This window comes from Hyla sarda, chromosome 1, assembly GCF_029499605.1.
Source record: "Hyla sarda isolate aHylSar1 chromosome 1, aHylSar1.hap1, whole genome shotgun sequence".
Lineage (NCBI taxonomy): Eukaryota > Metazoa > Chordata > Amphibia > Anura > Hylidae > Hyla > Hyla sarda.
The window spans coordinates 608,965,628-608,991,182 of NC_079189.1; the positions used below are offsets into that span (position 1 = coordinate 608,965,628).

The 25,555-nt window shown below is 42.3% G+C and overlaps 2 protein-coding genes across 2 annotated transcripts in view; one reads left to right on the top strand and one right to left on the bottom strand.

Annotated features, from left to right (window-relative positions):
• Positions 1-1,289: 1,289 nt before the first annotated feature.
• Positions 1,290-22,979, bottom strand: LOC130297946 (gastrula zinc finger protein XlCGF26.1-like). Its single transcript, XM_056550811.1, has 3 exons — positions 22,858-22,979; positions 12,357-12,543; positions 1,290-3,950 (listed from the first exon to the last, which is right to left on the bottom strand). Exons 2-3 carry the CDS (start codon positions 12,532-12,534, stop codon positions 2,476-2,478), a joined length of 1,653 nt encoding a protein of 550 aa, XP_056406786.1. The 5' UTR covers positions 12,535-12,543; positions 22,858-22,979; the 3' UTR covers positions 1,290-2,475.
• The window catches only part of LOC130298582 (zinc finger protein 286A-like), a 32,356-nt gene continuing 29,745 nt past the window's right edge, over positions 22,945-25,555 (top strand). The window contains exon 1 of the mRNA XM_056551354.1: positions 22,945-23,019. Coding sequence (XP_056407329.1) covers positions 22,998-23,019 — 22 coding nt within the window. The 5' untranslated portion in view covers positions 22,945-22,997. The remainder of the gene's footprint in view (positions 23,020-25,555) is intronic.

Sequence of the window (25,555 nt, forward strand, 5' to 3'; positions counted from 1 at the left end):
TTCAGCAAAATTCACAATCCAAAATCCCATTGTCGCTCCTTCCCTTCTGAGCCCTCTAGTGCACTCACAGAGCACTTTACATCCACATATCAGGTATTTCCTTACTCAAGAGAAATTGGGTTACAAATTTTGGGGGCCTTTTTCTCCTTTTACTCCAAAATTCTAAAACTAGGTCAACAAGAACATGCAAGTGTAAAAAATGAAGATTTTGAATTTTCTCCTTCACTTTGCTGCTATTCCTGTGAAACACCTAAAGGGTTAACAAACTTTCTGAATGTCATTTTGAATAATTTCAGGGATGCAGTTTTTATAATGGGGGTCATATATGGGGTATTTCCAATATGAAAGCCCTTCAAATCCACTTCAAAACTGAACTGGTCACTCAAAAATTCCGATTTTAAAAATTTTGTGAGAAATTGGAAAATTGCTGCTGAACTTTGAAGCCCTCTGATGTCTTCCAAAAGTAAAAACATGTCAACTTTATGATGAAAATATAAAGTAGACATATTGTATATGTGAATCAATATAGAATTTACTTGGAATATCCATTTTCCTTATAAGCAGAGAGCTTTAAAGTTAGAAAAATGCAACATTTTCCAATTTTTCATGAAATTTTGTAATTTTTCACCAAGAAATGATGCAAGTATCGACAAAAATTTACCACTATGTTAAAATGTATGAATTGTAGAATATGTAATAAAAAACTCTCTCTGAATCAAATTCATAAGTAAAAGCATCCCAGAGTTATTAATGCTTAAAGTGACAGTGGTCAGATGTGCAAAAAATGCTCTGGTCCTTAAAGGGGTATTCCGCCCCTAGACATCTTATCCCCTATCCAAAGTTTTTCCTGTTCCTGTGTCGATCCGATTTTAATGCTTTAGTAAAAATGCCAGAAAAACAACACCAATACATTACCCACATTGCGTTTTTAACTCCTTAAGGACCAAGCCCATTATGACTTTAAAGGGGTATTCCGCCCCTAGACATCTTATCCCCTATCCAAAGGATAGGGGACAAGATGTCAGATCGCCGCGTCCCGCTGCTGGGGACCCCGGGGATCGCCGCTGCGGCACCGCGCTATCATTACAGCACAGAGCGAGTTTGCTCTGTGCGTAATGACGGGCGATACGGGGGACGGAGCAGCGTGACGTAATGGCGCTGCCCCTTGTGACATCACGGCCCGTCCCCTTAATGCAAGTCTATGGGAGGGGGTGTGACGACCGCCACGCCCCCTCCCATAGACTTGTATTGAAAGGGGCGGGCCGTGACATCACGAGGGGCGGAGCCGTGACGTAACGATGCTCCGGCCCCTGTACCGCCCATCATTACGTGCAGAGCGAACTCGCTCTGTGCTGTAATGAGAGCGTGGTGCCGCATCGGGGATCCCGGGGGTCCCCAGCAGCGGGACCGCGGCGATCTGACATCTTGTCCCCTATCCTTTGGATAGGGGATAAGATGTCTAGGGGCGGAATACCCCTTTAAAGTCATAATGGGCTTGGTCCTTAAGGAGTTAAAAACGCAATGTGGGTAATGTATTGGTGTTGTTTTTCTGGCATTTTTACTAAAGCATTAAAATGGGATCGACACAGGAACAGGAAAAACTTTTCAGGTTTAAAAAACGCAAAAATGCAGGTAAATGCAATATTTTCCCCCCAAATTAATGCAGTAAAAAAGTCAGTGGAAACCTTGCCTTAGGCTATGTTCACACAGCAGAATTTCCACACCGGAAACCTCTGAAACAGAAATTTTTATTCTTGAGTCCGCCGAGATAATAGACATGTCTATTTTTTTCTTTGGATTCCATTCCAAATGCATTGTCATCTATGAGATGGGGCATACCCGAGCGATCCTAATGCCAGCGTAGATTTTCTGTGCGTACATTACCGTGTGAACATAGCCTTACCCTCATATATTCCTTACTTCTTATATATCCTTGTACAGTTATTGTTAGAACCACAAACATTAACCCTTCCTTACCCTATTCCTCCATCAGACCTGTGTAATATGGAGGCAGGGGGCCTATGGTACGCCATGACAGCCAGGGCCAACAATTGTCTATAAATGTTCCCCAACACCTATAGGACTTTTTATAATGTGTAAAGTTCTTCCATCAGAATAATGTCCTAGAAGCCAGAAGATAGAAGTGATTTTGTGTCTCTAATCTGGTCATGTCCTGGAATTCTTCATCACTGGAATAAGTCCCTTCTCTCTGAGGTGTTTGGGTCTCCAGTAGCAGCTCCCCATGGATTATGCCTGTTGGGTCTTCTCCATGAGGAGCAGTGAATATCACAACCATATATCACACTCTTTTCCTACCATGTAAACTATAGTGATGACATCGCTGGATCGGTGACTACGTTCTAAAAGAAAACTTTTATTAACAATTGGGAACAAGTTTGGAGATGCAGTATATGATATATGTATAAATGTCAGATATCCTATGTACATGGTTAATATATAGATGTCTTATCTGCATCATTTATTGCTCTCAATTGTCTTCTCTCCTGTGTGAATTTTCAGATGTTTGATAAGTGGTGATTTCTCAGTAAAACATTTCCCACATTCTGAACATGAAAACGGCTTCTTTCCTGTGTGAGTCATTTGATGTTTAACAAGGTGTGGTTTCTGAGTAAAAAGTTTTCCACATTCTGAACAAGAAAAAGGCTTCTCTCCTGTGTGAATTCTTAGATGTCTGATAAGTATTGATTTCTGAGTAAAATATTTACCACATTCTGAACATGAAAATGGCTTCTCTCCTGTGTGAGTTCTTTGATGTTTCACTAGAATTGATTTCTCTGTAAAACATTTCCCACATTCTGAACATGAAAATGGTTTCTCCCCTGTGTGAGATCTTTGATGTATGACAAGATATGATTTAGATATAAAATATTTCTCACATTCTGAACATGAAAATGGCGTTTTTCTTGTGTGCGCTTTTTTATGTTTAACAAGATGTGATTCATGGGTAAAACATCTCCCACATTCTGAACATGAAAATGGCTTCTCTCCTGTGTGAGTTCTTTGATGTTGAACAAGAATTGATTTCAAAGTAAAACATTTTCCACATTCTGAACATGAAAATGGTTTCTTTACTTTGTGAGTTCTTTGATGTTCAACAAGAATAGATTTCCGCGTAAAACATTTTCCACATTTTTCACATTTTTCTCCTGTGTGAATTTTTTGATGTTTAACAAGCTGTGATTTATTGGTATAACATTTTTCACATTCTGGACATAAAAATGGCTTCTCTCCTCTGTGATTTCTTTGATGTATAACAAGAGAATGCTTATGAGTAAAACATTTTCCACATTCTGAACATGAAAATGGCTTCTCTCCTGTGTGAATCCGTTGATGACTCACAAGAGATGATTTCTCAGGAAAACATTTCCCACATTCAGGACATGAAAATGGCTTTTCTCCTGTGTGAATTCTTTGATGTATCACAAGGTGTGATTTGTGAGTAAAACATTTCCCACATTCTGCACATGAAAATAGTTTCTCTCCTGTGTGCGTTTTTTTATGTCTAATAAGAGAGTATTTGAAAGTAAAACATTTCCCACATTCTGGACATAAAAATGGCTTCTCTCCTGTGTGAATTCTTTGATGTATCACAAGGTGTGATTTCTGAGTAAAACATTTGTCACATTCTGGACATGAAAATAGTTTCTCTCCTGTGTGAGTTGTTTTATGTCTAACAAGAGAGTATTTCAAAGTAAAACATTTCCCACATTCTGGACATGAAAATCGCTTTTCCTTATTTTGTTTAACAGACTGAGAGGAATCTTTAGGTTGGACTTGTATAACAGGATGAGATGACAGATTTTGGCTGTGAAGGGCTGAGGGTGTATCTGGGATAATGGAATGTTCTTCATATGTATCTTGTGTGATATCATCATCTGCTTTATAATCTGAAGATATAAGATTCTCCTCTGATCTCCTGGTATAGTCATCTGCAGAGAATAAAACAGATTTTATTTTTGAGTAATAACCTTAAATGGTCACTCTCATTAAAACTAATTTTTGCTATTGCCCTCCTTACGGTAAATAAAAAAAATCTTTCTAATGTACTTTGTTTAAAAAAAAAATAATTATAGGTTTTATTTGTGTTTAAAAAATTTGCCACTAGGTGTCTCCCTACTTGTCTAGAGCACATTTCCCCATCTCTTTCACAGACTTTGGACTCCTGCTGGCCTGATAGAAGTCCAAAAGCAGGAAATGCTGAGGGGGGTGTGTGCAGCCTTAGCCAATCATAGCTCATCTCATACTGAACTGCTGTGGGCTGTGTGTAGCAGTGTGAGGGAGGAAGTTCTCCACTGTGTGGCTTCAGACGATGTCACGCCTGCTGGGGAACGCCCCTTCCCAGTCTGTGAATCTGACAGAGACGAAGCAGAAAATACAGAGCAATATCAAGGTAGAAAACTAAAAAAATAATACAAATAAAAGCAGGGGGTGGTTTATCATGATGGGGGCAATAACCTAGAAGGATTATCAAATTTAACAAGATCATGAGAGGTACTCTTTAAAATGTACCTGTCATTAACCCCTTAACGATGCAGGACGTATATTTACGTCCTGCGCCGGCTCCCGCGATATGAAGCGGGATCGCGCCGCGATCCCGCATCATATCGCCTCGGTCCCGGCGCTCATCAACGGCCGGGACCCGCGGCTAATACCACACATCGCCGATCGCGGCGATGTGCGGTATTAACCCTTTAGAAGCTTCTAAAGTGAATGTGACCCGGCTGCTCAGTCGGGCTGTTCGGGACCGCCGCGGTGAAATCGCGGCGTCCCGAACAGCTGACAGGACACCGGGAGGGCCCTTACCTGCCTCCTCGGTGTCCGATCGGCGAATGACTGCTCCGTGCCTGAGATCCAGGCAGGAGCAGTCAAGCGCCGATAACACTGATCACAGGCGTGTTAATACACGCCTGTGATCTGTGTAAAAGATCAGTGTATGCAGTGTTATAGGTCCCTATGGGACTTATAACACTGCAAAAAAAATGTAAAAAAAAAGTGTTAATAAAGGTCATTTAACCCCTTCCCTAATAAAAGTTTGAATCACCCCCCTTCTCCCATAAAAAAAAAAAAAAAACAGTGTAAAAAAAAAAAAAAAAAAAAAAAAAAATATTTGTTACCGCCGTGTGTGTAAATGTCCGAACTATAAAAATATATCATTAATTAAACCGCACGGTCAATGGCGTACGCGCAAAAAAATTCCAAAGTCCAAAAAAGCGTATTTCGGTCACTTTTTATACCATTAAAAAATGAATAAAAAGTGATACAAAAGTCCGATCAAAACAAAAATCATACTGATAAAAACTTCAGATCACGGCGCAAAAAATGAGTCCTCATACCGCCCTGTACGTGGAAAAATAAAAAAGTTATAGGGGTCAGAAGATGACATTTTTAAACGTATAAATTTTCCTGCATGTAGTTATGATTTTTTTCCAGAAGTGCGACAAAATCAAACCTATATAAGTAGGGGATCATTTTAACCGTATGGACCTACAGAATATTGATAAGGTGTAATTTTTACCGAAATATGCACTGCGTAGAAACGGAAGCCCCCAAAAGTTACAAAATGGCGTTTTTTCTTCGATTTTGTCGCACAATGATTTTTTTTCCGTTTCGCCGTGCATTTTTGGGTAAAATGACTAATGTCACTGCAAAGTAGAATTGGTGACGCAAAAAATAAGCCATAATATGGATTTTTAGGTGGAAAATTGAAAGGGTTATGATTTTTAAAAGGTAAGGAGGAAAAAATGAAAGTGCAAAAACGCAAAAACCCTGAGTCCTTAACCCCTTAAGGACCGGGGGTTTTTCCGTTTTTGCATTTTCGTTTTTTGCTCCTTGCCTTTAAAAAATCATAACTCTTTCAATTTTGCACCTAAAAATCCATATGATGGCTTATTTTTTGCACCACCAATTCTACTTTGTAATGACGTCAGTCATTGTGCCCAAAAATCTACGGTGAAACGGGAAAAAAAATCATTGTGAGACAAAATTGAAAAAAAAAACGCCATTTTGTAACTTTTGGGGGCTTCCGTTTCTACGTAGTACATTTTTCGGTAAAAATGACACCTCATATGTATTCTGTAGGTCCATACGATTAAAATGATACCCTACTTATACAGGTTTGAATTTGTCGCACTTCTGGAAAAAATCATAACTTCATGCAGAAAAATGTATACGTTTAAAATTGTCATCTTCTGACCCCTATAACTTTTTTATTTTTCCGTGTATGGGGCGGTATGAGGGCTCATTTTTTGCGCCGTGATCTGAAGTTTTTAACGGTATCATTTTTGCATTGATAGGACTTATTGATCGCTTTTTATTCATTTTTTCATGATATAGAAAGTGACCAAAAATGCACTATTTTGGACTTTGGAATTTTTTTGCGCGCACGCCATTGACCGTGCGGTTTAATTAACGATATATTTTTATAATTCGGACATTTCCGCACGCGGCGATACCATTTATGTTTATTTTTATTTTTATTTACACTGTGTTTTTTCTTTTATGGGAAAAGGGGGGTGATTCAAACTTTTAATAGGGAAGGGGTTAAATGATGTTTATTCACTTTTTTTTTGCACTTTTTTTTTGCAGTGTTATAGGTCCCATAGGGACCTATAACACTGCACACACTGATCTTTTACATTGATCACTGGTTTCTCATAAGAAACCAGTGATCGATGATTCTGCCGCATGACTGCTCATGCCTGGATCTCAGGCACTGAGCAGTCATTCGGCGATCGGACAGCGAGGAGGCAGGTAGGGGCCCTCCCGCTGTCCTGTCAGCTGTTCGGGATGCCGCGATTTCACCGCGGCTATCCCGAACAGCCCACTGAGCTAGCCGGCATGCTTTCGGTTTCACTTTAGACGCGGCGTTCAACTTTGAACGCCGCGTCTAAAGGGTTAATAGCGCGCGGCACAGCGATCAATGCCGCGCGCTATTAGCCACGGGTCCCGGCCGTTGTTAGAGGCCGGGCCCGAACCGCTATGACGCGGGGCCACGCCGTGGCCCCGCGTTATAGATCGGGAGTGGACACATGACGTTCCAGTACGTCATGTGTCCTTAAGGGGTTAAGGGGTACTCAGGTGAAAAATTTTTCTTTTTTTTTTTGTTAAATGAACTGGTGCCAGAAAGTTAAACAGATTTGTAAATTACTTCTATTAAAAAAATCTTTATCCTTCCAGTACTTTTTAGCAGCTGTATTCTACAGGAATAGAGGAAATTCTTTTCTTTTTTTAATTTCTTTTTTGTCTTGTCCACAGTGCTCTCTGCTGACACCTGATACCCGTATCAGGAACTGTCCAGAGCAGGAGAAAATCCTCATAGCAAACCTATGCTACTCTGGACAGTTCTTGACACGGAGAGAGGTGTCAGCAGAGACAAGACAAAAAAAGAAATTCAAAAAGCAAAGAATTCACTCTGTAGCATACAGCTGCTAATAAGTACTGGAAGGATAAATACTTTTTAAGGAACTGTAGTTGTGAGGGTTTCACGCTGTATCCCGCAAGGACCTACAGGCATAAGCGATAACTCTTTCGCGTCCTTCTTGTACCTGCGACAGAACCGCCCTGAGTCCATAGAGGCTGCCATCAGTAGATAAGAGGAAGGGTTTGTCGAAGTCGGCATAAGCCAATATGCAGGCCGATATAAGGGCTTCTTTCAGGGCCTGGAAGGCCTCTTCCTGCTTCTGTCCACAGGGGACATTTTGACCCTTGGGCCTCCCAGCTGTTCCTCTCAACAGCTCATTTAGAGAGCCCACTATCTTTGCGTAGTGTTTGATGAATCGCCGGTAGTGTCCGCTCAGCCCAAGGAAGGCCTTCAACTCCCACAGTGTTCTAGGCTCTGGCCATTGTCGTATTGCAGCCACTTTGTCTTGGGATGGCAGCACCCCATCTTGGGACACCGTATGGCCTAGGTACTCGATCTTCCTCTTGAAGAGAGGACACTTCTTTGGCTGTATCTTCAGGCCATGGGATCGCAATCGCTTGAGTACCTCTCATAGTCGGTCTAGGTGTTCTTGAAAAGTAGCGGAGTACACGATGATATCGTCTAAGTATATAAGGGTGGCTTCAAAATTCAGGTCCCCCAGACACTTCTCCATCAGCCGCTGGCATGTGCCCAGGGCATTGGATAGCCCAAATGGCATCCTGTTCAATTCAAATAGACCCATGGGGAGTACGAATGCAGTCTTTGCCCGGTCCTGCTCGACCACCGGTACTTGCCAGTTCCTGAATACATTCAACCGCCGGTAATCCACACAAAATCAAATAGTGCCGTCCTTCTTCTTGACAAGCCACTGGGGCTGCCCAAGGACTTTGGCTACACTACACCACTCTTGAATCTATTATGTTTCAACAAGGTCTTCACTTCCTGGCACAACTTGGACGGAATCTGTCGATATCTCTCCCGGATATCTCATGCGTGATAGCATCTAGGCAAGCCAAAGTAATCGGCAAGGCTGATTCTCCCACAGCATGGCTTCAACCACCCACAAATGGTCCAGACAGATTCTTCATGTCTATCTCCATTTGGTCCAAAATGGTTCTCCCATTCCATTCTGGGGTCGGCGCCTCTTTGGATCTGGCATTACCTGCCAGGGTCCAAACAGCATCGCCTATCAGAGCTAGAGTCACTTCTTCCCGACTCAGCATTTCTCCCAGATTTAGGTACACATGGGGCAGTTCCACTCCTGGCGCCAAGGCGACTTCCAGATGTCCCACATTCACAGCTTACTCGGTACTCGTCCATTCTGGACCACTGCCAGTGTCTGGACCACTATGGCATCCTGGCCTAGCTCTCCTAGGCCCCCCAGCTCAATGATCATCTCCATACCTTCAAGGTTGCAGAACGTTCCCGCGGGCAGTGTCAGTATAGTCTCCCGACCAGGGGGGAGGCTCAGGGTAGCCTTTCCCGGCACTCGGATGGTTCCCATAGGCTGTGCACTGGGACACTCTTCTGTGTCCCACAGGACCGGATCAGTCGTTGGAAAGCTTTTTGAGTGGGTTTGTGCGGGGTGGCTTGCTTCCAATAGCCTGGTCCCTGTTTAGTGAATATGATCTGGTCCAACTCTCATAGAATATTCATGCCCATTATCACTGGTACATCCTCTTTGAACGTCTCGGGGACCAGCAGAATGCCTTTTCTCCCCACTTCCTGTCCACACAGCCGTACATTCATTGACACGACTCCCGTGACCGGATCTGCTGCTGGTTAGCCGCTATAACCCGTACCAATGTCTCTCTTTCTTGCTTGGACAATGCTTGGAAGTAACGATTGAAGTATGACGGGCATGGTCGTCACCTGTGACCCTGGTATCTACTAAGCAGTCAACTGGGATGCCTTCAAATTCAGCTCGTATGATGGGGCACCCTGCAACCAGATGTTCGGAGCTGTGCTGGGTGTCTTGACTCTCCACCTACCCCGCAGTGTGCCCCACTACTGCGGAGGCAGGTAGTTTAATGCTCGAACTGGGCGTCTAGATAGATCACTCCGACATTCGATGGCGAAGTGTCCTTCTTCTCTGCACCGCCAGCACTGTGTCTCTGGATGGTACTCTCTCTGCCTGCATGCAGGAGGTCCTCTTGGAACTCGACTGGCTGGCCTTGGTGGAAGATATTGAGGAACTTGGTGTGACAGTGAACTCGGGCAAGGATACCCTGGTGTAAGAATCAGCGGGGCAGTCTGAAAGGGAGGTTGTTGGGCCGGTTAGGCAGCCCCGGGGGTAATAGCTCAACTCGAGCCGCTGTTCCATTTGCATAAATTTTTCGTGCATGGCACTCAGGGAGCTCTGCAGGTCTTGTACCACTTTAACTAGGACCTTTCTTTCCTCACAACCCCAAAGGGTGTGGCGGTCTGGGTCCATATCACTCCGGAGGAATACATTTCTTTACTGCGTGCCACAGCCTCCGCCAATATTTGTCAAAAGTTCAGAGTAGGGTCCACCCTAACTCGTTCCCGCAGGGACTGTCTCAGGGGAGAGCTGAAGAGTCCCAGAATAAACTGTTCCCACAATATTCGGTCTGCAGTTCCCATGCTGGATACTCAGTCTACCTCCGTTTTCTGTGCCAATACTTCCTGTAGGGCTGTCGCATATTGTGAGACCCCTTTGTTTCCTTGCTGGACCAGCACTAGCTGTTTCACCATATATTTTTTCCACAAATCACACACTCTTGCAAAGTGCTGTGTGTGGCTTCTGATTTCTACCTGTAGCTCTAGGCTGACATTGTAAATTCTAGCAGCGCTCTGTAACCTTGTCACCCAGTCTGACAGACATATTCTGGCCGTCAAATTTGGGCAGCAAGTTAAACAGCGTGCCCATAGGGAGGGCCCTTGCAGGGGTTCCACCATTGCCTGAGGTACTCACATTAGCATCATGCATATTGCCTTCAGCCTCCTCCATCTCTGTAACCGTACCCTGCTCGCAGCGCCACTTGTAGAGGTCAGAGGAGTAGGAGACTGCAGTGCAGGATTCAAGTACGGTACAGCAGACAATGAGGCTGAAGCAGGAACCGGCTTTATTAAACAACAGAATTTAATGGCCAGGCAATGAGATTAACAGTAATAACAGTTCACATGGGTTTACAGGGAAAGCTTACTGGACCGTATACTTAAGATGGTGTTCCCGCCAGCGCACACACAGAAATACAGGCTACTCTCCTCTAATATGGTCCTCTCTGATTCCCGCTAACCAAGACATGTTGCTACAACATTCTATCTTAAGAAACCTGCTCTATGCCCTGACACAGGTTAGCACCAGTGCACATTCACAGTTCTGTAGTTCACAAAGCAGCTGCTTCTCTTAGTCTCTCTCTTGCTGTCTGCAACTGGTAGTCTATTATGCACTGGTCTGTAATTGGTTTCTTTGTAAGTTGCTTATCTTGTTCTGTCACTTGGAGGTAACTGCAGTCTGGTCTCTTGATTTGTAATCTTGCTTAGCTGTTCCTCTCTGTCTGGGGGCTTGCAGACATGTTCAAGTACACAATAATCCAACTCTGTCTGGGGGTCTATGTCCACTGCCACAATCCTGCTGCCAAGTCTCTGGATTGCAAGATGTCTCTCTCTCTTAGCAGCCCTCTCCTCAGCTCACACACAGCTGGGTACACGCACACTGACTCTCTGCCGGGAACTTCCGGCCCCCTCCTTCTCCTCAAAGAAAACTTTTTTTTTATTTTTTAAAGCAACAGCGACATCCTGTGACTGAAAGATGCATGACAGTCTATGGACTTTCTCACTAGAAGTACAGTGTAATGGAGTTTGGTAATTCTAGGGGCTGACCCTTACATCAGTGTACAGAACCCTGCGTGTTCTCGGTGTACAGTGCCCTGCTTGTCCCCAGTGCACAGAGCACTGCTTGTCCTTAGTGTACAGAGCCCTGCTTGTCCTCACTACACAGAGCCCTGCTTGTCCTCACTGCACAGAGCCCTGCTTGTCCTCAATGCACAGAGCCCTGCTTGTACTCAGTGTACAGAGCCCTGCTTGTACTCAGTGTACAGAGCCCCGCTTGTCCTCAGTGTACAGAGCCCCACTTGTCCTCACTGCACAGAGCCCTGCTTGTCCTCACTGCACAGAGCCCTGCTTGTCCTCACTGCACAGAGCCCTGCTTGTCCTCAGTGTACAGAGCCCTGCTTGTCCTCAGTGTACAGAGCCCTGCTTGTCCTCAGTGTACAGAGCCCTGCTTGTCCTCAGTGTACAGAGCCCTGCTTGTCCTCAGTGTACAGAGCCCTGCTTGTCCTCAGTGTACAGAGCCCTGCTTGTCCTCAGTGTACAGAGCCCGCTTGTCCTCAGTGTACAGAGCCACTGGAGTACCCCTTTAAATTGCTTTATTCTGCCCTTATTCAAATTTTAGAACAGAAATGATTTTCTCATGCTGCCTACATTTCCAATAAATCCCCTGGCTTTGAAGAGGGGGATGGGGCATGTCTCATCACTGCACCTGGTCAACTAATTAGGTGGCTGGTGCTGGAGTTAAGCCAAGTGAACTGATTACTCAAGTGGGTTGAGCTCAGTTCACATTGTCTGCAGTTTTGATGCATTATTCAAAGTGTGTGGGCCTGGCTGTATTTTTGTTCTGCTTTTTGGCCATAATTTAAAAAAAATCACTGTAACCGTGACAGGCAAATAGAAACATTTTTGCTGAGAATATGGGGTAAGAATGGCAAAAACAGAAAAAGAAGCAAAATGCAATGTGTGAATCCAACTTCCGGGGAGAAGTATAACAACTATATACTCAGATTCCAAAGACATAGCAGCAGTATACAGTTAGAGCTGGAGGGGTATAATTACTATATATCCTGATCCTATAGAGATAGCAGTATATTCTCTGCATTTAGTGATTACTACTCACCTGGGCGGTTGCCTGTAAGAATGTCCTCCTTATACTCCTCATCACCGCTCACATCTGTCTCTTCTTCTTCCTTTATGCCTGTAGCATTAATATAGATCAGATCTTTCCCTGTAGGAATGTCCTTCTTATACTGCTCATCACCGCTCACATCTGTCTCTGGAGCATTAATATTGTTCATATCTGCTCCCTGATTCATACAATGTAAAAGAAATATTGCAAAAAGTCATCAGATAGTAAGAGGGTTAACCTGGAATTTTTTTATGACTTACAGCGAGTGAAATAAGTAGAGGAGACCAATTAGGGAATGTTAGGGTTCTTTAGAAGGAGGGCAGAAAAGTCCGGGGGGGGGACTTAAGGGTCTGGGGAGACTTAAGGATCTTGAGAAGGAGGACAGAGTAGTCTAGGGAAACAAAGGGGTTTGGAGGGGGAAGGACAGAGTGGAAGGGGTGCAGAAGAGCCTGGAGGAGGATGGGACAGGGGGGGGGGGGTCTAGAGGAGGAATTAGGAGTCTAGGGGCAGAGAAGTCTTAAGAAGAAGGATATAGAGTCTGGTGGGGGATTTAGTGGTCGGAAGGAGGAAGATAGAGGGGCAAGGGGGGCTGGAGAAAATTAAGGGTCTGAAGGAGGACTTATGGGGCTGGGGGGACAGAGGAGTCTGAAAGAGGACAGTACAGGAGTGCAGCCAAACTGAGAAGAAACAGTGCACGTGTGGCAGTATTATATTTGGGGGGCATGGTGTCTGTCAAGGTTATATTCAGGGGGCATGGTGTCTGGCAGGGTTATATTTAGGGGGCATTGTGTCTGGCAGGGTTATATTTAGGGGGCATGGTGTCTGGAAGTCCTATATTTAGTGGGCATGGTGTCTGGCAGGGTTATTATGATTATAGTCTTCATAATGAGAATGAGGAGCTGCTGACAAAACCAAGCATGAAACTCTGCAGAGGGAAGATGTAGTGTGAAGAAGTCCAAGAGGTCCACGAGATGAAGAAGAAAAGACCACAGAGAATGTAGGTAAAGCTAGCCAGCTGGGTCACGATTTACAATATACTGTACTGTGCTTGCATGTAGCGCTGGAGGTTCAACCCTAAAGAACCAAAGAACTGTCTAAAAGCATTTAATCTATGATCTCTCTGAGCCATATTGCTCTACCATTCCCAGTTTAAACTTACAGATTCCATTTTCATGAATATTCTTTTGTAGACAAGGCAAAACAAATCATCTGAAACGTTTGTAGAGGGGCATGGTGGACACCTGTAAGTTACTGCCAATACAACCAGAACTTTGGAAATACTACAGCATCAAATGGCAGGAAAATTATTACTTGGCCACACGGATAACGTCTGGGTCTAAAAGCAGATCTTGGCAAGTTCGCCCCGGACCTACACTGGATCCTGGTGAATCATTACAACTTCCTATTGGTCATTTATTACTTGATGATTTCCTGTTGATCAGAAACCCATAATCCCCACCCCAAAAGTTAAATGTTCCCATCTCCCATAGTAAGCCTGAAGGTCCAGAAAAGGTGATTGCTTTTCTAGGTATAATCCTAGACACTAATAAAATGCAAGCTAGACTCCCAGAGGAGAAACAGAGTAGAATAAGGGAAGTTATTCATTCTGCAATGGTGTCTCGGTTGTCCACGATGCGTTTGCATCTAAGGAGTTCTTGGCCATCCACGATAAGCAGTGGTTTGCCTGGCTTTGGCCTAGAGGGGTGGATGTAATATCAGAATTTATAAAAACTTCTACATTGTTCGAAATCTCCCCTATCTAAGTGTCTGCTCAGGTTTGGGGATCTTCTTGGGCCAACTCCTCAGTAGTGTTTATAACAGATAGATCGGCAGTGGTGGAAATCCTTAAAAAGTACCTGTTACCAATTAAACTGTTCTCAACTAACTCAGGCTATGTTCCCTAACTACTCCTAACACCCCTCCTGCCCTTAAACAATTTCAGAGCTTTAAAAAGCTGTGTATCTTACCCTTCTTCTTACTCACATTGCAATTTCCCAGCAGTAGAAAGTGGGCGTTTCCCAGCAGGCATGACATCACAGCAAGCCTGCTGGGGGAACACTTCCGCCCTCACATAGTTGCAGTGCTGTGATTAATAGAAGACCTCAGGCTCTGTGCATGTTACAGTCTGTGTTGCTATCGGTGAGGCTCTCCTGCAGGTTTTAGTCTGTGCAGCTTTCTGTGAGAATCTGTGGAGCTTTCACTTTCTGTGCCGCTGTCAAATCAAGCTCCGAGCAGAGAAACACTTTCTCAGTTCGGACTCCTGCCAGGTCGGGAGGAGACCGAACTCACTGTATTAATTGTGGCAGGGAACAGAACAGAGCCACCTAGTGGCCATGTTTTATATTAAGTTTTAAACATATTTTTGTTGTTAATTATAAAACCAAGTGAATGGAAAAGTGTCTGCTAATTACACAAGGAACACTATATTAAAAGTTTTATTTGGTGACAGGTACTCTTTAACAAAAGGTGGATCAGATGCAGCAAGAATCGTGTTTTTCATCAATAGACCGGTTTGACTGTCGCTCAACCATAATCATGCCGGACTGGGGGTTGTAGCTCAACGCATTTGGGTAATATGTGCCATAGCTGAGAGTGCTTTTTGACTGTAATCTTTAGGCCATTATTCCCTGTAGATATTGGGAGTTTTACTTGTAGTATTACATTAAATTATTGTCAGAACTGTTCTCTATACTACTTAGCCCAGTGTTTTTCTGGAGTATTTCATCACTGTATTATCGTTAGCCCTTATATTTGCCAGTTTTCAATATGGCCATTGATGACTCTGATTTAGGTTGCGCGCAGCAGTGTGGGTGAGTAGTGAGTCGGTATTCTGTATCACGTGACCTGTGTCCCAGCATTTTCATTGGACCTCCATCAAATCCCATTACTTCGTGCGCACAAGCCGTAATAAACCTATGTTAGTGATGTAAATGAAGTATCCCAGAAATGCACGCCTTAGCGTATGCACAATTGGGAGACACTGCATTTGATGCCATTACAGTATATGGATAACATCTTATTAACCTTTAGGTGAGTGCAATCGTTTCCAACCTCTTCCTTCCCTAATAAGACATTATATACACTGTACCTGCACTTGTTATTATCCATTAATAAACATAACAGTCTATTATGGTATAAACTAATACTTAGATGGATCTAGCTATGTATAGTCTCATGTATCACGGACACTAAAATACATGTCACAAATTCTGTATTGTCACTTTGTAAACTGAGCACGTTTCTGTCATTTTGTTGATATAATTGTTGTAATTGACATTGTATTGGCCACCAAATACACTGCTCCAAAAAAAAAAGGGAACACTAAGATAACACATCCTAGATCTGAATGTCGTATGAAATACTTTCAACTTTACATAGTTGAATGTGTTGACAACAAAATCACACAAAAATTATCAATGGAAATCAAAAGTATCAACCTATGGAGGTCTGGATATGGAGTCACACTCAAAATGAAAAGTGGAAAACCTCACTACAGGCTGATCCGACTTTGATGTAAAGTCTTCCAAACAAGTCACAATGAGGCTCAGTAGTGTGTGTGGCCTCCACGTGTCCGTATGACCTTCCTACAACTCCTGGGCATGCTCCTGATGAGGTGGCGGATGGTCTCCTGAAGGATGTCCTCCCAGACCTGAACTAAAGCATCCGCCAACTCCTAGACAGTCTGTGGTACAACGTGGCGTTGGTGGATGGAGCGAGACATGATGTCCCAGATGTGCTCAATCGGATTCAGGTCTGGGGAACGGGCGGGCCAGTCCATAGCATCAATGCCTTCCTCTTGCAGGAACTGCTGACACACTCCAGCTACATGAGGTCTAGCATTGTCTTGCATTAGGAGGAACCCAGGGCCCAGCACCAGCATATGGTCTCACAAGGGGTCTGAGGATCTCATCTCGGTACCTAATGGTAGTCAGGCTACCTCTGGCAAGCACATGGAGGGCTGTGCGGCCCCCCCAGAGAAATGCCACCCCACACCATTACTGACGCACCACCAAACCGGTCATGCTGGAGGATGTTGCAGGCAGCAGAACGTTCTCCCCGGCATCTCCAGACTCTGTCACATGTGCTCAGTGTGAACCTGCTTTCATCTGTGAAGAGCACAGGGCGCCAGTGACGAATTTGCCAATCTTGGTGTTCTCTGGCAAATGCCAAACGTCCTGCACGGTGTTGGGCTGTAAGCACAACCCCCACCTGTGGACGTCGGGCCCTCATACCACCCTCATGGAGGCTGTTTCTGACCGTTTGAGTGGACACATGCACATTTGTGGCCTGCTGGAGGTCATTTTGCAGGACTCTGGCAGTGCTCCTCCTACTCCTCCTTGCACAAAGGCAGAGGTAGCGGTCCTGCTGCTGGATTGTTGCCCTCCTACGGCCTCCTCCACATCTCCTGATGTACTGGCCTCTCTCCTGGTAGGGCCTCCATGTTCTGAACACTACCTCTTGCCACAGCTTGCATTGATGTGCCATCCTGGATGAGCTGCACTACCTGAGTCACTTGTGTGGGTTGTAGACTCAGTCTCTTGCTACCACTAGAGTGAAAGCACCACCAGCATTCAAAAGTGACCAAAACATCAGCCAGGAAGCATAGGAACTGAGAAGTAGTCTGTGGTCACCACCTGCAGAACCCCTCCTTTATTAAGGGTGTCTTGCTAATTGCCTATAATTTAAACCTGTTGTCTGTTCCATTTGCCCAACAGCATGTGAAATTGATTGTCAATTAGTGTTGCTTCCTGAGTGGACAGTGTGATTTCACAGAAGTGTCATTGACTTGGAGTTACATTGTGTTGTTTAACTGGTTAACGACTAAGGATCAGTATACACGTCCTTGTGCTGTTAATGGGGTATGGCGCAGACTTGAGCCCCCCGGCCCCCAGTTGATTCTTGTAGCTGAGGGCCGGCATTAATAGCCGACATGCGGCGATCGCCGCGGCTGCCTATTAACCCTTTAGATCACCGCTGTCAAAGCTGACAGCGGCGTCTAAAGGTACCTTTAACTGCTCCATGGTGGTCATGTGGGGTGGATGCCCCTCCTCTACCTCCCCCCACCCCCACCCCCTGCAGAGCAATCGCTCCACTTCTGAAGTAGTCGGAGGGCTTAACTCTGTGCCTGTGTCAGCTGCTGCGCTGTGAATGATAAGGCCTGGCAGGACCAGGCTTTATCAATCGAGTGCAGAGCACACAGATCAATGTAGTTCTATGGAACCACATTGATCTGTATGAGGAATCAAATGAGTCCTCCTAAAAGTCCCCTAAGGGGACTAAAAGTGTTAAAAAAAAAAAAAAAAAAAGTTTCAAAAAAGTTTCAAACACACACACATTAACCCCTTCCTTATTAACCTCTTAAGGACGCAGGGCATACCTGTACACTCTATGCCCGGTCCACAACGCGGGGTCACGCCGTGGGCTAATAGCAGGACCTTGGGCTAATAGTGTGCGGCTAAGCTGAAAAAATTGCATCCTGGCAGCTCAGTCATGCTGATCGGGACCATCGCGGTTAAATCGCGATGTCCCAATTAGTTAGGACACGAGCGGAGGGTCCGTTACCTGCCTCCGGCATGTCTGATCGGCGATTGACTTCTCCATGCCTGAGATCTAGGCAGGAGAAGTCAAGCCCCGATAACATTGATCATCTGCATATAGTTTTATGTCGGTGATCAGTGTTAGGAATCAATGTAATGCTTGTTACAGCCACCCGAGAGTTGAAAAAAAAAGTTACTAATGATGAATTAACCCCTTCCCTAATAAAAGTAAGAATCACTTCCCCCCCCCCCCTTTTCCCATTTTCAAAAAAACAACTGTGTAAATAAAAATAAACATATGTGGTATCGCCGCGTGCGTAAATGTCCGAACTATAAAAATATAAGGTTAATTAAACCGCACGGTCAATGGTGTACAAGCAAAAAAAATCAAAAAAGTCCAAAATGGCGTATTTTTGGTCACATTTTATAGCACAAAAAAACTATGAATAAAAGGCGATCAAAAAGTCCAATCAAAACATGATTTTTTCCAGAAGTACGACAAAATCAAACCTATATAAGTAGGGGATCATTTTAACTGTATGGACCTACAGAATAAAGAGAAGGTGTCATTTTTACTGAAAAATGGCATGCACGATCGATCCTGCATGATTGACATGCAGCGTTCCACGCTAAGAGCAAAGAGGAGGTGGAGAGGGGGCGTGCCACTGCGGGAGTCGTCCGGCCCATCCGACTGTGGCCCGGCAACAGAATAAAGTAAGAATTTTCCTTTACAGACCGCCGGGAATGTGAGTAAAAGCACCCGCATTTACTGCACCTTCTCTATGCAATGGTAACTGCACCTCCCTACCTGTACGGTGGTGACAGTTGCGCTTTAAGTAGTAGAATAAGGAAAACCTATATACATTTAGTATCATTGTAACCGTACGGACCTACAGAATAAATATATGGTGTCATTTTTACCATTAAGTGCACTGCGTAGAATCTGAAGCCCCCAAAAAATTACAAAATGGCGTGGTTTTTTAAAAAATTTTGACCAAAAAATATTTTTGGGGTGAGTTCGCCATAAATTTTGTGGTGAAATAATTGATGACATTACTAAGTACAATTGGTGGCGCAAAAAATAAGCCATCATATGAGTCTGTAGGTGGCAAATTGAAAACTTTCAGATTTTTAGTAGGTGATGAGGAAAAAACAAAGTGCAAAAGCGGAAAAACCTGTGGTCTCTATTTTTTTGAGCAATATTTTTTTGAGATAGAGATATATAGAGAGATTATATATGCCGTATTTATCGGCGTATAACACGCATTTTTTTAGGCTAAAAAGTATATCTGCGTGTTATACGCCGATAAGCCGCTGCAGTTCAATGATTTAAAGCGGGCGCTTTAAATCAATGAACTGCAGCGGCTTTTGCAGGTGCAGAGACCGCCACCGCTGCCCGCTTCTCTGCCCCTGCCTGTCCTGGGGTCTAGAGCCCTGCTGCCGCCGCTTCTCTCCCCCTGCTATCAGCGCTGCTGCCACTTCTCTCCCCCTGGCTATCGGTGCCGCTGCCCCATTGCCGGCGCCGATAGCCAGGGGGAGAGAAGGGGCAATGGCACCCATTGCCGGCGCCGCTGCCCCGTTGCCTCCCCCATCCCCGGTTGTATAATTACCTGTTGCCGGGGTCGGGTCCTGCGTCGTTGCTATGTTCTGCGAGACGCAATGACGAGTGACGTCACTCGTCATTGTGCCGCGCCGTGCAGCGCATAGCAATGACGCAGGGGGCGCACACCGGAGGCCAGAAGCAGCGCGGACCTGACCCCGGCAACAGGTAATTATACAACCGGGGATGGGGGAGGCAACTGGCTATCGGCGCCGCTGCCCCATTGCCGGCGCCGCTTCTCTCCCCCGGCTATCGGCGCCGGCAATGGGGCAGCGGCACCGATAGCCAAGGGGAGAGAAGGGGCAGCGGCGCCGATAGTAGGGGGGAGAGAAGCGGCAGCAGCAGGGCTCTAGACCCCAGGAAAGGCAGGTGGAGAGAAGCGGGCAGCGACAGCCTCTCTCCCCCTGCCTTTCCTGGGGGCTTCTGCGGGGTCAGAAACAGTGTATCGGGGTATACACATGCACACACACGCACCCTCATTTTACCAAGGATATTTGGGTAAAAAAAACTTTTTTTACCCAAATATCCTTGGTAAAATGAGGGTGCGTGTTATAGGCCGGTGCGTGGTATACCCCAATAAATACGGTGTGTATGTATATATAGATATATCAATGTCAATACGGCTAAAGATATTAACATGAAACTTGGCCACATGTTTCTTATATGTCAACAACAAACATAGGATAGGTGATTTAACCCTTACTCACCCCCATTTGCCAGGGGCGGGGTTTTTGTTTAAAGTCCCATACAAGTCAATGGGAAATATATGTTACTGCATAACTTCCAAACGACTGGAGATATTTCGATAATACTTGGTCACATGTTACTTATATGTCCACTTAAAATATAGGATAGTTAATTTAACCCTTAACTTCTCCCATTTGTGAGGGTCGGGGTTTTTGTTTAAAGTCCCATGCAAATCAATGTGAAAGGTATGTTCCCACATAACTTCTGTACAGCTAGAGATATTTCAATACCTGGTCACATATTACAGGTCGGGATAGGAGGTCGGGATAGGAGGTCGGGATAGGAGGTCGGGATAGGAGGTCGGGATATGGCAACAATATATGAGGACGGGATATGAAGTCAAAAGCTTCCTCCTTTGTTTATTTTCCTCCCCAACAAGGATGAGGAAGAGAAAACCGGGCAACGCCGGGTACACAGCTAGTATATATATAAAATTCAATGTGTGTGTGTGTGTGTGTGTGTGTATGTTCCAGCATCACGTCCAAACGGCTGAAGATATTAACATGAAACTTAGCCACATGTTACTTATATGTCAACAACAACCAAAGGTAGGTAATTTAACCCTTACTCACCCTATTTGCCAGGGTCAGGTTTTTTTTTAAAATCCCATACAAGTCTATGGGAAATATATGTTACTGCATAACTTCCAAACGGCTGGAGATATTTCGATAATACTTGATCACATGTTACTTATATGTCCACTTAAAATATAGGATAGTTAATTTAACCCTTAACTAGCCCATTTGTGAGGGTCAGGGTTTTTGTTTAAAGTCCCATGCAAATCAATGGGAAATGTATGTTCCCACATAACTTCCGTACGGCTGGAGATATTTCAATAATACCTGGTACACATATTACTTGTATGTCAAATAAAAATATATGATAGTTAAATTAACCCTTACCTATACCCTTATTTAAAAGATGGATTTTTGTTTCAAGTCCCATGCAAATATATGGGACTTTCAGTACCTTACTCCACATGCTCCACTCTGCATCTCTTGGTAAATGTGTTAATCCAGCTTGCAGGCCACACCACATCTCACAAACATACGCCCATATTTTAAGCCCCACCCTTTTATTCTCTACCCTTTTTGTGCATTGGTCTGGCTTGCAAATCACGCCCAGTCCCACAAAGTCATGCCCCCTTCTATTTCCAGCTTACAATATCTTCATCCCAAATCAGTCCCACCAGAGGACAGGATATGAGGATGGGATATAAGGTTGGGATATGAGGACAAGATATGAGGATGTGATAGGAGGTCGGGATAGGAGGTCGAGATAGAAGGTCGGGATAGGAGGTCGGGATAAAGAGGTCGGGATAGGAAGTCGGGATAGGAGGTCGGGATAGGAGGTCGGGATAGGAGGACGGGATATGACAACAATATATGAGGACGGGATATGAAGTCAAAAGCTTCCTTCTTTGTTGATTTTCCTCCCCAACAACGATTAGCAAGGAAAAACCGGGCAACGCCGGGTACTTAGCTGACATATTATATATATATATATTAGGGCTGCACGATATGGGGAAAATGCGCAATTGCGATTTTGGGCCTAAATATTGCGATATCGATTGCGATGTGATATCATTTTAAAAAAATGGTGAAATCCCCCCATTTCATGTCCAATCGCCTCCATTTCACATCTACCTACCTATTTTATGCCCACCGCCCATTTCACATCTACCCCTTGTCACATTCTCCCCCCTTGTCACATTCTCCCCCCCGTCACATTCTCCTTCCCTGTCACATCCCCCATGTCACATTCCCCACCCCCGTCACATTCTCCTCCCCTGTCACATCCCCCTCCTGTCCCACTCTCCCCCTCCCCTTGTCACATTCTCCTCCCCCTTGTCACATTCTCCTCCCCCTTGTCACATTCCCTCTACCTTGTCACATCCCCCCCCCCCCCCGTCACACCCCCCTGTTGTCTTCACACACACAAATATATTATATATATATATTTTAGGGATCGACCGATATCGATTTTTTAGGGCCGTTACGATAATCTGTGATCTTTCAGGCAGATAGCGGATAACATACCGATATTCCGGTATAAGTTATCGGCTATTTCCGCCACCCCCCACCACCCACCAGGCCCCGCAAAAGCCGCTGCAGATCAATGATTTAAAGCGGCACTTTAAATCAGTGAACTGCAGCGGCATTTGCGGGGCCAGAGACTGCCACCACCACCCACTTCTCTCCCGCTGCCTGTCCTGGGGTCCTCCCTAGTCCAACCACCACCGCCGCTGCCCCATTGCCTCCCCCATCCCCGGTTTTATAATTACCTGTTCCCGGGGTCCGCGCTACTTCTGGCTCCGGCGGCATCCTGAGCTGTCACTGTGCGCACTGACGGTGACGTCGCGTTGAGGACCACACTCGTCATTGCGCTGCGCAGCGCACAGGACGCCGCAGGAGCCAGAAGTAGCGAGGACCCCGGGAACAGGTAATTATAACACCGGGGATGGGGGAGGCAATGGGGCAGCGGCGGCGGTGGTCTCTGGCCGGGGAGGCGGGGCATTATCGGCATATCGGTCGATCCCTAATATATTTATTACACACACACATTATATATATATATTACACACACATATACCTACATATACACATACCTTCACCAGCAGAGCTGTACAGGAAGTGTACTAACAGGACCTGCGATGATGTCACAGTCAGGTGATCAGTCACATGGAGGAGGAGGAGTCACATGATCAGGGGCTGCTGCTCTCGGCTCATCTGCTCAGTGTAGAGATAAATGATGTCAGAGGACGGTGACTGTAGGTGTCTATGTGGATAAGAAGATGTATGGACACCGACAATAACAGGACAAAATACACTAAATGTCTGTATTATAGTATATACATGTATTATAGTATTATAGTATATACATGTATTATAGTATTATAGTATATACATGTATTATAGTATTATAGTATATACATGTATTATAGTATTATAGTATATACATGTATTATAGTATTATAGTGTATACATGTATTATAGCATATACATTTATTATAGTATTATATAATATACATGTATTATGGTATTATAGTATATACATGTATTATTGTATATATATGTATTATAGTATTATAGTATATACATGTATTATAGTATTATAGTATATACATGTATTATAGTATTATAGTATATACATGTATTATAGTATTATAGTATATACATGTATTATAGTATTATAGTATATACATGTATTATAGTATTATAGTATATACATGTATTATAGTATTATAGTATATACACGTATTATAGTATTATAGTATATACATGTGTTATAGTATATACATGTATTATAGTATTACAGTATATACATGTATTATAGTATTATAGTATATACATGTATTATAGTATTATAGTATATACATGTATTATAGTATTATAGTGTATACATGTATTATAGTATTATAGTATATACATGTATTATAGTATTATAGTGTATACATGTATTATAGTATTATAGTATATAGATGTATTATAGTATTATAGTGTATACATGTATTATAGTATTATAGTGTATACATGTATTATAGAATTATAGTGTATACATGTATTATAGTATTATAGTATATAGATGTATTATAGTATTATAGTGTATACATGTATTATAGTATATACATGTATTATAGTATTATAGTGTATACATGTATTATAGTATTATAGTATATACATGTATTATAGTATTATAGTATATACATGTATTATAGTATTATAGTATATACATGTATTATAGTATTATAGTATTATAGTATATACATGTATTATAGTATTATAGCATATACATGTATTATAGTATTATAGTATATACATGTATTATAGTATTATAGTATATACATGTATTATAGTATTATAGTATATACATGTATTATAGTATATACATGTATTATAGTATTATAGCATATACATGTATTATAGTATTATAGTATATACATGTATTATAGTATTATAGTATATACATGTATTATAGTATATACATGTATTATAGTATATATATCAGAGGACGGTGACTGTAGGTGTCTATGTGGATAAGAAGATGTATGGACACCGACAATAACAGGACAAAATACACTAAATGTCTGTATTATAGTATATACATGTATTATAGTGTATACATGTATTATAGCATATACATGTATTATAGTATTATATAATATACATGTATTATGGTATTATAGTATATACATGTATTATTGTATATATATGTATTATAGTATTATAGTATATACATGTATTATAGTATTATAGTATATACATGTATTATAGTATTATAGTATATACATGTATTATAGTATTATAGTATATACATGTATTATAGTATTATAGTATATACATGTATTATAGTATTATAGTATATACATGTATTATAGTATTATAGTATATACACGTATTATAGTATTATAGTATATACATGTGTTATAGTATATACATGTATTATAGTATTACAGTATATACATGTATTATAGTATTATAGTATATACATGTATTATAGTATTATAGTATATACATGTATTATAGTATTATAGTATATACATGTATTATAGTATTATAGTGTATACATGTATTATAGTATTATAGTATATACATGTATTATAGTATTATAGTGTATACATGTATTATAGTATTATAGTATATAGATGTATTATAGTATTATAGTGTATACATGTATTATAGTATTATAGTGTATACATGTATTATAGAATTATAGTGTATACATGTATTATAGTATTATAGTATATAGATGTATTATAGTATTATAGTGTATACATGTATTATAGTATTATAGTATTATAGTATATACATGTATTATAGTATTATAGTGTATACATGTATTATAGTATTATAGTATATAGATGTATTATAGTATTATAGTGTATACATGTATTATAGTATTATAGTGTATACATGTATTATAGTATTATAGTATATACATGTATTATAGTATTATAGTATATACATGTATTATAGTATTATAGTATATACATGTATTATAGTATTATAGTATATACATGTATTATAGTATTATAGCATATACATGTATTATAGTATTATAGTATATACATGTATTATAGTATTATAGTATATACATGTATTATAGTATTATAGTATATACATGTATTATAGTATATACATGTATTATAGTATTATAGCATATACATGTATTATAGTATTATAGTATATACATGTATTATAGTATTATAGCATATACATGTATTATAGTATTATAGTATATACCTGTATTATAGTATTATAGTATATACATGTATTATAGTATTATAGTATATACATGTATTATAG

Excerpts from the sequence above, each read along its gene's own strand:
- LOC130297946 (XM_056550811.1), bottom strand. The coding sequence starts at position 12,534 with ATGAACAATATTAATGCTCCAGAGACAGATGTGAGCGGTGATGAGCAG. Across the intron at positions 3,951-12,356 it reads TCTTACAGGCAACCGCCCAG|ATGACTATACCAGGAGATCA; the intron begins GTGAGTAGTAAT and ends TATTCTCTGCAG.